At 33.0% G+C, this 17935-nt stretch overlaps 1 protein-coding gene across 1 annotated transcript; it reads left to right on the forward strand.

Moving 5' to 3' along the window:
• Positions 1-1062: 1062 nt before the first annotated feature.
• On the forward strand, positions 1063-7550 carry LOC103499252 (uncharacterized). Its single transcript, XM_008462217.2, has 4 exons — positions 1063-1353; positions 1576-1679; positions 1779-1863; positions 7256-7550. The coding sequence occupies exons 1-4, from the start codon at positions 1132-1134 to the stop codon at positions 7343-7345; spliced, it is 501 nt and encodes a 166-aa protein (XP_008460439.1). The 5' UTR covers positions 1063-1131; the 3' UTR covers positions 7346-7550.
• The last annotated feature ends 10385 nt before the right edge of the window (positions 7551-17935 follow it).

Raw genomic sequence — 17935 nt, forward strand, 5'->3', positions numbered from 1 at the left:
CAAAGAGTATGGAGAGAAACCCAGGGAAGGTTTTGTATTTAACGAGGTTTTGTGTTTCTTTTTAGACTTCAGTTTTGAAGACCTTTTGTAATTATGTTATACACCATTCTTAGTTGATTAAAACCCCTTCCAATGGGTTCGTGTGGGTTTGATTGTTTGTATGGCCTTGTATGCTTCATAACACAAGATAATAAAACAAACTCTTTTTATTAACTTAACATGCACCTAATCCTATAACATTTGATAGGAAATTAATTCTTAGGTAGGTGACCACCATAGATTGAACCCATGAGCTATTAGTTAGATATTGAAACTATGTTCCTTTTTACCATTAGGTCAACCCATGATAGTTTATTCATAGGTTTTTTTAAGAAGCAAACTTCATGAAGAGCCCAAATTGAAATCAGGGAGGCAACAAAAACAAAAGGTCACAAAAAAATAATATCGAATACCTAGCCAGAGAAATTAGAAATCATACTTTTTCTACAATCTTTGGAATGGGAAGAAACACAAGTATTAGAAAATTAGAGAAATCAATAGCACACCGAGCTATCATACAATTCCTATCAAAGGACAACATCTTTTAAGTGCCTCGCCAACAAATCGATCTCATCAAGCGCACTCTTCACCTTAGTAAAGTCCGACAAGCAAATTTATGTCAGATACACCACCTCCTTAGCATTAGATTCGACCATGGGAGAGCAATATATTTTTCCTATATGATCATAGTTTTCATAAAATTTTGATATTTATAAAATGAGTAATTATAATAGATAGAAATTTTAGGAGTAATAGTTATATACCAATATTTTTTAAAATTAAAAATATAGTAAATTCTATCGATAATTATTTTTATTGTATAGCCTCATTTACTATTGATAGAGAGCATGATATTTATAAATTATTTAAAATTTTTTATATATTAGACTCATATTTTGAATCTAATTATTATTTTTGGATCCCCAGATTCTTTCAACTATTTTGGTTAGATTTGGGCCCAAGTTAATTGGGCCTGGGCCGCTAATGTGGCCCAAATTCATTAAAAAATGGAAATGCGCCAACAATTTGCCAATCGTAGGTTTCTCTCTCCGAAAAAATTTCCATTGTCCTTGAATTACGACGGCGACGACGATGCTCAGGTGGTGTGCCAAGCTCCGATCTGCGGCGGCGAAGCCATCTCAAATTGTAAAATCCGTTTCTTCCACCCGCAGGATCTTTCACTCTGCTCCATCACTATACCAGCCCCTCCACTTCTCTCCGAATAATTTGAATTCCAGGTCCCTTTTCAATGCACAGACTCATTCTCCGCTCGCCGCTTACCAGTGTATTCGCTCTTCACTCTTGCCTCTCTCTGTAAGTTTAGTTCGATGATTTTGTTTAGTTTGTTGAGAGTTTTTTTCTTAGTTATATCTTGGAGTGCCGGGGAAATGCTAGGAAGGTAGGGAAGCCGTTTGATTTTGAGCTGATGAGAATAATTATTTAGGAAAAGTTGACTCAGTGAAGCCTCTATTCCTGTTATTTCGATGTTGTTCGCAACACTTGATATAAAACGATGTTCGATTACATTGAATTAAGGTTGTTCAAGTGCGGCATGTTTCATCAAGAGACCGGCGGAATAAGAGAAAGCCAACGACGCCAGCCACTTCCAAATTGAAGAAAACTAAATTGAAAGCTTACTCGTGAGTTCATCAAATCATGTTTGTTATTATTTAATTTTGGATCTTTATCATTACTGTCTTCTCAGTTTGTGAGTAAATGACACTTTGTTGGTTGACCAGGTCTTACAAGTCTAGGTTTTGGTTGATGAAGGATGGGAGCATTAAACGTCGAATGGAAGGGAAAAGGCACAATGCACATTCCAAGGTTTGTCTTTCTGTTTGTTAAATGTACTCCTTGATTTAGTATCGTATTGGTGTTGAAATGTGAATATTTGGATCATGGAAATTTTTGTTTCAAGTTACCTCATGTTCACTACAATTTTCTCTGGGTTTAAGTATATAAGATGCTTAGCTTAGATTATCATAACATTTCTCTTGTCAATTGTCAGTAAAGTAATTCTAATTTTCTCTGTGTTTAAGTATATGACGTTGAAATTGTACCACATGTTCAATTGATGTTGCATTGCACTGTTTATCTTATAATAAATTTCCCATTTAATTTTTTATCTTTTATTATTAGAAAAAATATCCGTAGTTTCTGCATTTCATTTGCATTTCACACAGGTTAGTACCATTCGATGCACATTTCTCTTTACTTTTGGAACTCTTGGCTTCATCCTGGTAGTAATGTTCAAGTGTTAGACTTTGTATTTCACATATGAATGTAGTTCTCATAGGTCTTCAAGCTCTTTTATTGTTTAGACTTTAGATTTGTGCCATGGGCATCAGAATATATACTGATGTTTTCCAAAACTCTTATTTCTCATAGCTCAAACTCTTGTTTCTCTCTTTCTCAAAATTCTATCATTTCTATCCAAGCTATAGCTTACACGCACCTCAACTAATCTCAAAAAACAACCCCCATAACTTACAACATTTGGGTGTTAAAGAAATTCATAAGATATTAAATTCTAGATAGGTGACCACCATGGATTGAACTTATTCTTTCTAAGTTTTGTATTAAACTCTATGCCCTTTATTAACTAATGATTATTAGGTCAACTCATGATGGTTAGTTTTTTTTTCTCAAGAAAACATATAGATTACAAAAGTCAAAAGAATGATGACCTTATAATCACAAATAGGGCACATAAGTGATAAGCAAAATTTTGGTTATTGGAAGGAATGGGGATTAGCTATGAGGATTTTATCTAGGTAATAAAGCTTTTCTTCTTGAAGAGGTGAGGTGATAACTGATAGGAGATGTAAACATCAATTTTAGCTAAAATATCCTAAATGAAAAGTTTTGTGTCCTTTTTTTTTTTTTTATAAAAGAACGCGAATTTAGTAATTGTTAAAATTGTCACAAACTCATACTTTTATGTTTTTGAAGAACGTGGAAACATGTTATATTTCTTCTAAACATCACACGTACTTACTGGTGTTTTTCATTTTGCTCCTAAAGTTATCATCCAACATCTTATATCCATCAATAAGCTCTTATCTCTATAGATGATTATTGTTATAAAAATGCGAGATTAAATGTGGGAGGGTGTGGTGGACTCATCCTTCCTTTAAGTCGTCTTTAACGAGTTGGTGTTGGTAAATGTGTCAGGCAGATAGAAAGGATTTTGTTTTATGGAAAAATTACATTCACTTTAGGGCCTTCTTGAAATTGGCCTAGAAATCTTGGGATCAAGAGTCAAGCCATCTTTGGGGATATTTGGATCAAATCAAGAAGCAAGAAGGTTCCAAGGCAACAAGAGGTCTTGAGGGAGGTTAAGTTTCTAGATAGGCTAGAAAACAAGGCCCCTCTTAGGAAAGGTTTTCGAATATGAGTGAGCTTATTTGAAGGAGTTTTGGAGTGTGTTACAAAAGAGGCAATAAGTTGGAGTCAAAAGGCAAGAGTAAGGTGGATAGGGAGAACCGAAAGTGGGAGTAAGGATATCATAGGGCCTTTCAGAGTTTTAAAAAGCCCTTTCAGGTGCTCACCTAGGCTCAAGGCAGGTTTGGCACCTGCCACTTGAAAAGGCAAGGCTCACAAAATAAGGCGCCCCTTAAATGCACACCCTTTTGTGAAGCCCCAAGGCTCAAAGCCCTGGGTGTTGGGGCATTTTCGTTATTTATAAAAAATTAGTAGTAATGAGGATTCTTCATTCTTTATTAGCTAAAAGAATCAAATTTACTAAGACTAAATGCAAACGTTCTTGTGTTTATTTTCCCCCCTCCTTATTTCCATTTCTTTCTCTTCTTGATGTAGTACTTTTATATATAGTGCTCTTCACAAAAACAGCTCGCTCTTAAGCCTCAGAAAACTATTGTGCTTTTTTGCATCTTGAGCTTTAAGAACCATTAGGCCCTTTACTGAGTGATAACTGGTAGATATTATGAAGGAATAGAGAATGGGGATATAGATATAGCTTCCTTTTTCTCTCTTTGTGCGCTTCAGCAGTTCCTTTAGACCTTTCATAGATGGTTTAGATATGTGTCCTATCACAGACAGTGCAAAGCTAAGTTGAACTCTTCCTAATGGTTAGGTTTTGACAGGAATAAGGCCCTAAGGCTTGACAATTTTTTACTATGGATTTTTTCCAAGGAAATTTGGGATTGTGTGAAGGAGGACCTTTGGAAGATTTTTCGAGAGTTTTATGGAAGAAGTATTTACTAAATTCCTTTTTTTTTGTCTAAATACTAAAAAGGAGAGGGGGCGGGGGCGGGGGGGGGGGGGGGGGGGGGTAATATAGGGGACTATAGGATTTGTAACCATGATGATGTCATTTTTAAGGTCATATTAAGAAAGGTTTGATTTTTGGGCCAAAGATCAGTAGAGGAGAGAGTTTGATTGGCATCAATTGTGATTTTGTTATGGTGAATAGTTGGGTATCTTTGTTGCAACGATGGAATGATTGTGTGATGTTGGCTCAAATCGTTTCTTTCTTTATTTATTTTTTAGATCTCCCTCTAGGTCTTAATCTTTGTAACTTTTCAACTGTGTAAAGGTTTCCTTATGAGGAACATGTAGTGTAGTTCTATGATTGTGGAGAATGGAGATTCAATTGTATCTTCCTTTTTATGTGAGGACCAAGTTTTTTGGTAGTCTGGTTTTTTTTGCCTTTGGAGTCTTTGACTTCAAAAGAAGAGGTGTCAAGCAGGGATGTGGAGATGACATGGGAGGAGGTTTGGTTGTACCGAGGTCTCACGTCTCTTTTTGGGCATCAATTCCCGACTCCCAAGGATTTTTTGTAATCACCCACGAGGTCTTTTTATTAGAGATTTGATCCCTTTTTTGTGTAGTTAATTGCTTGGTTCCCTTCTAAAAAATAATAAGAATAGTAAAATGAAAAATTGCTTGACTCCTTTGGAAGTACAGATTTTCATGTTTTTTTAAGGATCTGATTGTGAGAAAGAGCAAAAGCGTCTAGCTTCATGGAAACGAAGCTTTTTCTCTAAAGAGGCCTGAGGGTACACTCTTTTATTCAGCCAGCTTTTGTGGCATTCCAACATGCTTTCAACATTTTGAGTCTCCATGTTAGTTAGTAAGATCCTGGAGAGAAGCTTACAAGGGATTTCTTAGAGGAATGGTTGTCTCACATTTAGTGAGGTAAGATGTGGAGTCTAAAATGGTGGACCGTGTAGGGGTTAGCATTGGCAATTTAAAGGTTCGAAAGGTGATATTTTGGCTAAATAATTATGTTTTTAGTTTATTGCAAGTAAGTATGCTCTCCATCCTTTTGACTGCACCTTGAACGGGGCTTTGAAAGGCACATCCAAGAATTTGTAGACCTATGTTTGGTTTCCCCTTTTTTCCACTCTTTTACTTGGTGTTTGGTGGGTGATGAGATGGATACACTCTTAAGAGGACAAGGGGAAGGGGTGGGGGGGATGGACCCCTGCTTCATTTTCCTTTGTTTATGTCACCAATCCTTTATTACAAATCATTTTGTGGCCTCTAGTCTTTATTGTTCTTAGATGATCCTTCTCTTGATCTTGTGTTCGATTGTCCATTGATCAATAAGACAATTGTGGATATCTTTAGCCTTCTACCCTAGATTAAGAAGATTTCAACTTGTCCTGGAAGTGGGGATATTCGTCCTCAGGGTCCTAACTCTTCTCAAGGTATATTGTTTGGCAGATATTTTTGCCACTTTTCAAGGAATTCATCTTGTAGGACTGGGCCAAATTGCCCTATCCTCTTTTTACGAGTGTGGCTGAGGATTCAACCACCCTTTTGGGAGTGCAATGTTTGTCATTTTGAGTATGGAGATTGGCTTTGGTAGTTGCGGTGGCTTGAGCAATTTTGTGTGGCCCTTGATCTAAAGGATTAATAGAGTTCTTGAAAGGTTGAAAGGCAGAGGATGTGTTGGCTTTTCGTTAGGTTCCATTTCTCTCTTTAGGCGATGGTGTTTAAGGCTTTTTGTAATTGTCCTTCCAAGTCTCGTTTTTGTTTTAGTTTGGCTTCTTTTGTTTGAGAATATTTTTTTATGCTTTTGTATTATTTCATCACCAATGTGTGTGTGCAAAAATGTTTTCTTATCTATACATCCATGAAAGTCTTAAAACTAATTATAGTAATGAGTAAAATTACTGTGAATACTGAACTTTTTTTTCTCTCATAGAGATCCATCCTAACCATTTCTGTTTACTCACAAGTGGAATAAGCAATGCCCACCCTTCTCAATAGTTTTTCAGAATCTCTCTCAATGGTCCCTTAACACTAAGCCCTCTGTTTTCTTCTTTATGAAATGTTTCGTGTCTCCAACAACACAAGCCGTGATTTTTAGAACTTGGAAGGATAAGTAGGGACATGAATCAATAGGGAACTTTACAGACTTTGTGGGTCATGGATTCAAGCTTTTTAGCTACTTACCCCCGGTTTAAAATATAATGGTACCTAGTGCTCTTGCTCTTCTCTCCTCTCTCTCTCTCTCTCTCTCTCAAATTACAAGGTTAGTCCTTGAACTTCAAGATGCATGTTTCTATTTGGTTTATGAACTTTTAGAAGTATCTAACAAGTCTATAAACTTTCAATTTTGTCCAATAAGATTCTCACAAATGCAAAGACTCTAAAAAACTAATCTAACTATTAGATGTATGTTTAGGTTTTGTATATAATGGAATCTTAAACTATCAATTTTGTGTCTAGTAGGTCCATAAGTTAGTAGACTAAATTTTTAATTCTGTAAGTTCAGGGACCTAATAGACATGAACCTTGAAGTTTCAAGACTAAGTGTAATTTAATCTATTTTTTCCCTTCTCGTGTGTGTGAGAATGTACCTTGTTCTGTTGTGGCGTGCACACTTTTTTTCCGTGAATGCAAACATAATCTGTAACTTTTAATTTTGTATCTAGTAGACCCTTACATTATTAAACTAAACTTGTAATTCTAGAAATTCAAGAATCAAAATGACACAACTTCGAAGTTCAAGACGAAATATAAGTTTACCCCTTTTCTTTCCTGTCTTGCTATAGCTTGTTTGTCTATTTGTCTATTTGTCTGTTTGTCTGTTTGTTTGTTTTAACGTGGAAGGCCAACTTTACAAAATCCTATATCGCAATGCTACTTTTTTTGTTTTTTTTTTCTTTATTATATATTCTTTAAATAATTGCAAAATGCAAACTGTACTTGAAATGAACATTATTTTTTTCTTTGTTTGTAGTCTAAAAGATCAAAGCGGAAACTGAGAAAACCTGCCATTGTCCCATTAGCTTATGCCAAGGTAATGAAGAAGCTCAACTTTTGCAATTAGGCTATTTGGTTTATTCCTTCACCTGTACTATTATATGGATTGAACGAGCTTCAACATCACCATTCAACTGCTTCTTCATTTTCCTTTTTTGGATTTCGAACTCAAAGCTCTTAGAACAAACTAAGATGGAGAATAATTATTTCTTAGTTATATGAATTATTTCTTAGTTATATGAAGTGATTGCAGAGATTGTTATGATTTCAAATAGAGGTTATCTTTCTATTGTTATAATGTGTGAATTTTAGGGGTTAGGAGAGTTGAAATGTAATTATAATTACTTAATATTTGAGGGGTATTGGAATGCGCAAGTAATCGGGACAAAATGGAAATGGAATTGTAAAACGTGACGATTAGAAAAAGTAGTTTATAAAAATGTTTTTTTTTTTAAATTTGATTCTTTAAAGTAGTTGTAAGCAAGTATATCCTGAAATAAATAAAATCAAAAAAGATTTGGGGTTATGATTTATTGAGTTCTTTGTTATCATTTTTTAGGAGTAAACAAAGTTTCCCATTGGTGAAAAGGAAGTGATCATGATGTTTATGACATGAGTAAAGATAATTATGTCCATTAGTATGAGAACCTTTGAATTTAAAACCAAAAGCAAAAATCATGAGGACGAATGTTCGAAATGGACTATTGTTTCCTCACCAATTGATATTAAAAAAAATATTGAAACAATATCTTAAATGTCCCTATTAAGTGGAAAAATTGAATAGTAAATACAATCATTTAAGAAATCATAAATATCCTATAATTAAAATCAAACTCACACTACATATATCACGTAATTTTTGCTGCTAGCAACCCATTTCATATTTTCTTCAAATCGTGCGAGAAACGATTAGAACTAGCTTTCAGCTTCGTCTTCTTCAAACCTTCAAACTCTTTCATACATTTGGCGCAAATCAGAGATCGACATTAAACGACAAAATTGACTTCTGGGGTTTGGTGAAAAACGGAGAAAGGGCCACCATGAAGGAATTTACAGGGGCGTAATAAGCAATCCAAACTTGAATTGGTGCCCCACTTTATAAGTTTATATATTGCTTGGTGTTTTCGTCATTGAAATAAGAGGTTGCAGTGGAGATTACACTATTGAGATTAATTCCAATGTGGTTGTCATCAATGTCCTCAAACTCTGGATTTTGAAAGGTGTCGAACTTGATGGCAAATAAATGGTTCTAGGGGTCTCCAACATTGGTCATATTGAAAAGGCCTAAATATTAAGAGGAAGAAGCATGGAGGTTTTTGGAGGGCACAATGGCGAAGGCGAAGCCATGGCTATCGAGACTCGTAATTCGGGGATAATGGCGAAAACAAAAGTGACGAAACTCCAACGTCTTCCTCTCCGTCGGCTCAATCTCCTTCAACTTTTCTTAAATAAAACTTAAAAGAAGAATATTCAAATAATTGCAAAAATGTCATTGAGGTATAATGATAATTTTAAAATTTAAATTCAAATTGTTTTTAAAAATATATATTATGTATTATTTAATAAATTGTTTAAAATATAAAAAATTGAAAATCTTATATTTATATTTGACATTATTTTAGGGGAGGATCTAAAATTTAAATTCAAATTGTTATTAAAATATATATTATGTATCATTTAATAAATTGTTTAAAATATAACAAATTTGAAAATACACTGTCCAACAACAAAATAACAACTTAGCTAAGATTTACCTGTTTGCAAAATATTCATCCTGATTCATTTTTTAAGTTATTCAAACATATTGTATTTGGAATATAAGTATCCTATATCGAAGGGAATGATACTATATTTTAATGACAATTTTTTTTACCTTTTTGTGTGTGTCCCAAATCTATTGTTTATAACATCATTCATACTCGACATATACAATGTTTGGAAAATCTTAATTTTATTGGTTATTATAAAGTTTAGTTAGTTAAACAACTGTAATTATGATTCAATGACAAAACCCATTATTTTTAGAATCTAAGTTGTATCTTAAATTATTACTTCATAAATAATGCAGGATAATGAAGAAGTCGTTGATTATCTTTAGAATTTAAATTGTTATTTTTAGCATTTGAATCATCCAATCAATTCGTTATCTATAGCATCATTTTAGGGATAGTGTATAAAATTTGAATTCATAATAACAAATGTAATTATGTATTATTTGTGAAATTATTGTTAAAACAGCAGAATTTTGGGGATGAAGATGTTGTAAATGAAGTTTGTTATTTTAGCATATTTTAAGAATGATAATCTAACTCAAATTTAAGTTTGGTATCTTTAGCATAATTTTAAAGATTCAAAATACCAATTTAAAATTAACTTGTAAAATTTAGATTTAAAAATAATGTTAAAATTTTGAATTAAAACTAATGCTTTTAGGGTGTGATATATATTAGAAATATATCAAATATTATTATGAATTATTTAAACTCAAAAGGTTAATAAATATCAAATATGTATTATATATTATTTATGTATTATATATTATTTATGTCTATTTTTTTATAAATAGTTTGAAGAATAAAAAATGCGAAATAGTTGAATTTATGTTTGACGTTATTTTAGGGATACAAGATAAAATTTGAATTCAAATTAATAATTTTAGGGGACGATATAAAATGTAGATTGAAATTGTTATTAAAAATTTGTAATATGTATTATTTAATAAATCCTAATAATTAGGGGATGTTGAAACTAAAGTCATATATTTAGGAGATGTTGATGCAATCTTTTGCAGAGTATATTTTTTTATTTAGTTAAGATTTACAAAAGTAAATGTGTTTACAAATGCACTGTAAATGTAAGTATAATTCCTTTGTAAAGTGGTGTACTCGGGTAAAAAAATGGAAAAATTATTCAGTAGATGGTTTTGCCATAAATCAAAATAGTTTTGGGATTTTGTATTTTTCTTTTTGTTATCTAATATTTTGCTATTTTGATGGTTTTCTCTTACTCATATTAGGGTATACATAGGTTTTGGGTTCGCTTGAAGACTAAAAAGTAGTTTTGAACCCAGCCCAACCTTTAAAATTTAAGTTGGTTTGTTAGTTTTTTCATTACTATTTTAAATGATACATTTGCAAAAACAGCAAAAAAATTTATAGTAATAGGACTAATGTCATTATATTTTCTAAATTACAAAAATAGCAAATTTAAAAGCGGATAGTCTTTTGATAGACTCTTCTGATAGTCTTCTGATATATCTAATTACTTGTCATATTTGCAATATACAAAAGATATGAGCTATAGGTTGTTTTTTTTTATTATTTGATGCAATTTCTCATTTTAAAATACTTAAATTTATCTAAAACTAACGACTAAAACTAAAATCTTATAAAATTTGAATCCATGATATATATAAGAAATTTTAAACAAATACAAACATCCATAAAGGTCATAAAGGAAAAACATTTAAATCACAGCCCAAAGGTAAAGTATAAAAATCAAAACTTGTAATAAATACATTTTTATATACAATTCTGGTCGGATTAGAAAAAGAAAAAGAAAAACTTATTCAACCTGAGACCCCATTCCCTATCTAACAAAAGTTGGAAAAAAACTTAACCCAATGCAAAAACAAAACTAAACCAACTCAACTCTTATAATTTAGGTTTAATAGTTTGCATTTTTCTGATTATTTGGTTATTTGAATATTTTTATTTTATATTTTATATGAAAAGGAAAAAATAAAGATATGTTATATGTTAGCATGAAAGTCTCGAAATAATTTCATAAAGTTATTCAGTATTAACGTTACATAAATAACACAAATTAGATAATGAAAGTTATATAAATAAAATAACACAAACTAGATAATGAAAGGATGGAAAAACCTATAAGATTGTTTAAATATCCAAAAGTATTTTCTTTTTTTTTTTAAAAAAAAACCTCCAATTATGTTTTTTTTTATCATCATGAAGGACTCATTTTTGCATCCTTGAGAAAGCACTTTTTCTAAGAAGTCAACATCCTAAGTGTGGTTAAAGCATTACATTATATCATCAAGAAAAATGTTGGAAATAAAATTTAATGGTGTGGAATATTCACAGTCTAAATTTATGTAACTAATTAAATATATATAAAGATTTGTAAACTTGATGGTTTCATCTTTGATTATGCAATTATATATTAATAAAATTTAAATGGTACAAAAGATTATTGGCAGGTGCCAATAAACTTACCCCCACCACTATGTGGTTGTTAATTTTATTGTTAGATCAAACCCAACAAATTCACATGTATTAAAAGTAAATATTATTTTAAAGAGGCAAACAAACAAAACGAGATGTATTGGGAATACCTCGAGCAGAAGAACAAATTGGTCCATGAAAATCTTACCTTCAATTCCAACTTCCTATTATTATTTTTCCTACTAAATTGCACTCAGACATGGGAAAAACCTTCGCATTCCGAGTATGAGTAATTAGCAAGGTGCAAAAAACCTTCGATTTTTTCTTTTTCATTAAAGCCCATATGGCCTTCTCCTACAAAGTTCAACCCTTGCAGGTACTGCCTCAGTATAAGCATCTTCCAGAAACAAAAGATTGAAATCATTGAACTTTTCAAAATTGAGAAAAATGGAAAAAAGAACATCATATATATTCCAAACTCATACAAGTGAAGGAGTATCAAAGGGATGGGTTTAAAGTAGGAAATGTTGATAAGATCTTCAAAAGTACATCCAAACAGCAGCAAATGGCAAACACTTGAAGCCAAATTGCTACAGAGGAAAGGGCACTTGAGGTTTAAATGCAATGTGGAAGTAGGAATTCCACACCCTTTAAAATAATTCTCAATTTGAATCGTTGATGTCAATCTTATCAGTGTATCTAATTGTCAATTCTATCTATACTTAGATATATGTATATATAGCTGAAATACTTGCTAATACATATTGAATAAACTAACCTCCTCACTAGCATGTGCACCATAATCGAGCATCGTTTTTTTACAAGCGGCATCATCAATTAGTAGTTAATGTGTCAAAGTTGAAAATATATGCAATGAAATACTGTGATATTAAGGAAGAAATTGATGGAACTACCCAATAACTTTTGACTTTTCTTTCTTCTTTCTCCTACTATATTTAAACAATATTGGAGGTCTAACAGAAATTTTCAAAAGAGAAAAGCAATACACAGGTAATCAACCAATTGAAGAAGTAGGTAATGTTTTTTTCCTTAGTATTCTCCTCCCACATTCACTAATAATCTTCTCAAAACATTCATACATTAACCTTGTCTTGTCCTCAAGGTTGTACATTTATCCATATAAGGGCACGTCCCTCAACCTTGAATGGTATCAGAGCCTTCTATCTATCTTCTTTCTCTCTTTTCTATCCTCATGGAGTAAACTTCTTCTTTGAGTCCGGGAAAGATGGTAGTTAATTTCTAATAATATTCTTTTGGTTCTTTCTCTAGTTCTAATCTTTTCTTCCTCAAAGTCCTTCATCATGGTTATCTATCTGATTTGTGAAATGTTTTCATTATTACTCCTTAATATTTATATTCATCGTTCATATGAATACGAGTATGGCTTGGTCAACCTGCGTATCTTGAATAGATTGAATATAAATTTAGGGAAGTAGTTCTGATGACGATTTCTTAAATTAGATTGATCGATATAAGTGATGCTGAACCATGATAAAAGAAAAGATTAATCTAGACGAAGAATTTTTAGAATTATGTTAGAAAGAAACTATTAGAATTCTGGGATTCTTCTCCTTTTCCTATACTGACTAAACTAAAAAAGAAATTGTCTCTTAACCCACCCGTGATCGAAACTTCTTCTTCCTCTTCAAATAATTCCGGAATAAATTCCGAGAATTTAGAAGAAACTCTATCCAAATATAGTAGGGTAGAAAATCAATTGTCTCGTATTGAGAATAGACTTCAAAATTGGTCTATTCCAAGGCTTGAACCCAAAGAAATCTACACTCATCCTTTCTTCAATTTTAGAGAAAAGGATGTAGTAAGGATTTCAAAAGATAATATTCCGGTAAGTGAAGACTTTTTGGAATACCGTCTTCTTGCAAACGAAAATATTGAACTATGTCGCAGACATAATTATAGGTATATGCACATAGGATGCATCCCAGTAGCCATAAAACCGCTCTTTAGGACAGGATTGGATGTACCAATCTATGTTGCCTTAAGAGACAAAAGACACTGAACTTTTCTAGTTCTTTACTAGAAATTGTTTGATCAAACCTCGACAACGGTCCAGTCTACTTCACTTGTAAGCCTGGATTTACAGTTGCTCTTCAAGGTAAAAACATTTACGACGTTTTATGTCTGGATGTTCGAGCAAAAGGATTACAGTTGAAAAACGGATCATACCCTTTCTCAGTAAATGTATATCCTATATTACAAAATGATGTACACCAATGCTTCTCCCAAAGCTTTAGGTGTATCTCCAAAAAATTACACTATGCTAATGGAAGTTAATCTAGAACGATCTTCCATGACGGTCCCCAAGCTCTTATACTGGAGCGAGTTAACTCGCAATCCGGTCTGGTCAATCGAGCACGCAACTGCCCCTAGAACTAGGCAAAGCAGTACGGCTCAAATAACCGAATATAATGATGGGCATGTCGAAGTCCAATTTCAAAAAGAATCCCATCAGCCGCCAATTCGAGAAATAGATAGTGGACAGTCTAGTGTTTCAGAATACCGACCAACCACTAGGGAAAGACCACTTCCCAGGTCTACTTCAATGAGAATGGCAATGGATTTTGAACAATCCATTCTAGACGTACAATATGAGAAGTATGAGGAATCCTTGTCACCTACTCAAACTGACATGGAAAGAAGATTTGGAGATATATACAGATAAATACAATAACTCTCGAAGACAAAGCTCCATACGATCAATATTATGACAAATATGTTGATCAGTATATCAATCAGAAAGATTGAGACAACAGGCCCAAATTTAATTTCTATCAAAACCCGAATTCATAGCCAGAGTCAATCAAAATACTAAAGAGGCTAGTGTTCGTGTTATTAGCAAGCCTCTTACTTGGAGAACCACAATTGGAAAAGAAATTCTCTCCGAGTATCCTCTGGAAGAGGAAGCTTCCTTTCCTTACTCGAAGATGCCAAGTGCCGCAATTGTTTCCTCTCCTTATAAAACTATTGATGAGGAGAAAACCAAACTGTTGGTGTTAGAGAAATAAAAAAACATCCAACAGCAACTCAATTACTCCAATAAAATCTTGACTACTTTATCAAGATCTATTGAAGGACTGAAACTGGACAAAAAAGAAACCCTAATTCCTCCAGAGCGGCCAGGATGACCTAGGGTTGACCCCAACCGACCAATAGTGCAACCAAACTCCTTAGATATAAAGTTGAAGGGATCAAGTACTGATGAGCTTCTTGAAGAATTGACTAGGAAGTTATCAGAAACATCCATTTCTAAGGAAAACATAGGATCCTCGTCCAAAAGGGAAGTTAGTAATTTTGGAATGGGGAACCTCAATACAATCAGCTATGATTCTCCAAAAATTCTTCCTATCAAAGTTTACAAACACTGATATGAAGAATCATTACAAAAAGTCATCGCCACCAGATCTTGGATGGGATGACTTACGTCCAGATTTTCGATCATTTGACAGAAATAATATCGAAACTTGGAACATCGATGGTTGTTCTGAAGGACAGATGATGATCATTTTTCAAGAAATGTTTGTTGCTGCAACAAGCTATCTTAGGAGAATGAGTCAAAGAGAGATTGTTGACGCCTTGACTACAGGGTTTACAGGAAATCTCAGAAGTTGGTGGCACAATCATCTTACTGATGCAAATAGGGAAGCCATAAAGGACGCTGTTTTGGAAAAAAAGGAACAAGGCCCTAATGTCGATGTTGTTACAATCCAGCCAAACTCTGTAAACACCCTCGTTTACGCAGCTATTAAACACTTTGTAGGGAGAACAACCCTATACAGTGATCAATCAATTGAAGCTCTTTTGTGAATGAAATGCCCCAAAGTGAGTGATTTCAAGTGGTATAAAGACACTTTTATATCACATCTTTACAACCTTACGACATGCAGAGATGTAGTCTGGAAGCATAAATATGTAGAAGGACTACCCAAGTATGTTAGAGAAAAGTTCTATTCCACAATGGTGACTAATAGTGGAGGAACAGATATAGATTGGGAAGGAATCTCCTATGGAGATATCAATTTCAATATTCAAAAGGTGTGTTTAGAAATTTGTCAACAACAGAAGCACGCTACAAAGATTGTAAAGGACTCAAATTATCGAAGGGAAATGGGATCCTTTTGCAAGCAATATGGAATTGACAACACTCCTTCTAGAAAGAAGAGTCGTTCTAAGAAAGTCTTTAGAAGGAGTAAGACGAGTGAATCACATGGGTACTCTAATTGCAAAAGAAAGTGTCATGGCAAAGGTAAGAACAAGCTGAAATTTTCTAAGGAAAATACCACATGTTTCAAATGTAATAAGAAGGGTCATTATTCTTGTATTCAATCTCCTCATCGAAACAAACTATACCTCTTGGAGTCGAGCAATGAAAATCAAATTAATTATGAAGAATAAACTTGGCTTCGTCGAGGGCAGCATCACACGTCCCACCAGTGAACTCCTCCAATCATGGATCGTTAGCAACAGTGTAGTCATGGCTGATTCAGCACGCGAAATATGGATTGATCTTCAAGAAAGGTAACGCAAGAACAAACCTCAAGTATATCAAGATTGTAAAGAACTATCAACCTTAACCCAATCTCAAGACTCCGTCACCACCTACTATGCCAAGTTAAAAACACTATGGAATGAACTAGCCTCATATCGTCATTCTTGCTTGTGTGAACTTTGCACTTTTGGAGCAATCAAGGACCTCAATGCTTACTTCCAAACTGAGTACTTGATGACATTCCTTATGGGACTAAATGAATCTTTCAACCCAATTCGAACACAATTACTCCTAATGGAATCCAAACCAACAATCTCAAAAGCTTTCTTTTCTAGTACAAGAGATTGAATAGAGAGCAATTCCTATGTCCCAAGCCTCAAATGATTCTTCTACAGTACAAGTAATTACACTTTTGGCAAAAAACTCAGTAAAGACTTCTGACAATCTAAAGAAGAAAGATCGCCCAATCTATACTAATTGCAATATGTTTGGCCATACCCTGGGTCGTTGTTACAAGATTCACAGTTATCCTCCAGGCTATCGTTACCATAAAAAAAATCCATAAAAGAATGAACCTCCCACAAACAACTTATTTGAAAATCCTCTTGGGAGATTATCAAATGAGCAGTGCCAAAGCCTCCTTTCAATGGTATAATTTGCTAGTTTGTTATTTTCTGCTATTAAGCAGTTGAAACTAATTGTAAAGCCCATGAATAAGGCTCATGAGTTTATGTACTCATTGTTTATTTAGCGGATTAATTTTCTCTTGAGAGCTTTAATATGACATGATAGATTTGTAATGATCAACCATTAATCAAAATTTCATTACTTGGTGCAATTTTATGTTAGTAATTCGTTCGGTTTATATTAATGTCATTCCTCATAACTATTTATCGTTGTAATCCATTCGTTTTATATTAATTGAAGGCTATAAGTTTTAGGCAATTGCTTATAATTGAAAAATAATTAAATATAAAGTAGAATGTCTAATACCATAATTTAACGATCGTGTAGATCATGATACACGACTGTATAGTTCATGATGCACGATTGTATAGTTCATGATACACAATCGTGTAATTCAAGATAAACTTGAAAAGCCCTATGGTAAACGATCATGTAGTTCATCTTTGTCCACAACACATTGAAAAAAAATAAAAGATTGATGATTGATTGAAAATAAAGGTAATAATAGCATAAGTATAACGAAAAAGAATAAAAATAATTGTAAAATAATGATCACGATTTTAAAAAGATATAAAAGAAAAATTGTAGAAGAAGAAAAAGAAGAGAAGGAGAACATCACCGGTGACCGCCGCTATGAATGAGAAAATCGGAGCCACACAAATTCAAAAGTGACTAGGACAAACCTAGAATATTTAAAAAAATGACCGATTTCATGTGGACCTTTTATTTTGTTATATATGTTGTAAATATTTTGGGATTTTGTCACATTTATGTAAACTATATCCTTTTTTATTTCATTTGAATGTTATTTTTCTTTTTTTATTTTTATTATAGGTAAGATTCAAATTCTCTTTTTTAATTTAATACTAATCTATTTCTCTCCCTAGCGAAAAACCTACCGTCATTCACTTTTTTTAATGAAAATTTGGCTCAATTTTATTGTTATTGAAACTTATTAAAAAAAGTATGTTCTTTGTATTTTCAAATTGATGAAATTTCTTTCAATTTTTTTTAAAATTTTTTAAATTTATTTACGTTAATTTTCCAATTTATGGGATCGATCCCTAATCATAATATATTACCCAAAGTTTGACGATGATGGACCTACCTCTGACGTGTAATATCTTGTCCGGACGATTGACCGACTCCTGAATCATAATATCTCGTTCCAAGTGTCGACATTATCATCAATGGACTAACGTAACCCGTTAACCATTGTAGGGATGAGATGTCAATTTAAACTGGATGAAACCTAATA

This window comes from Cucumis melo, chromosome 4, assembly GCF_025177605.1.
Source record: "Cucumis melo cultivar AY chromosome 4, USDA_Cmelo_AY_1.0, whole genome shotgun sequence".
Taxonomy (NCBI): Eukaryota; Viridiplantae; Streptophyta; class Magnoliopsida; order Cucurbitales; family Cucurbitaceae; genus Cucumis; species Cucumis melo.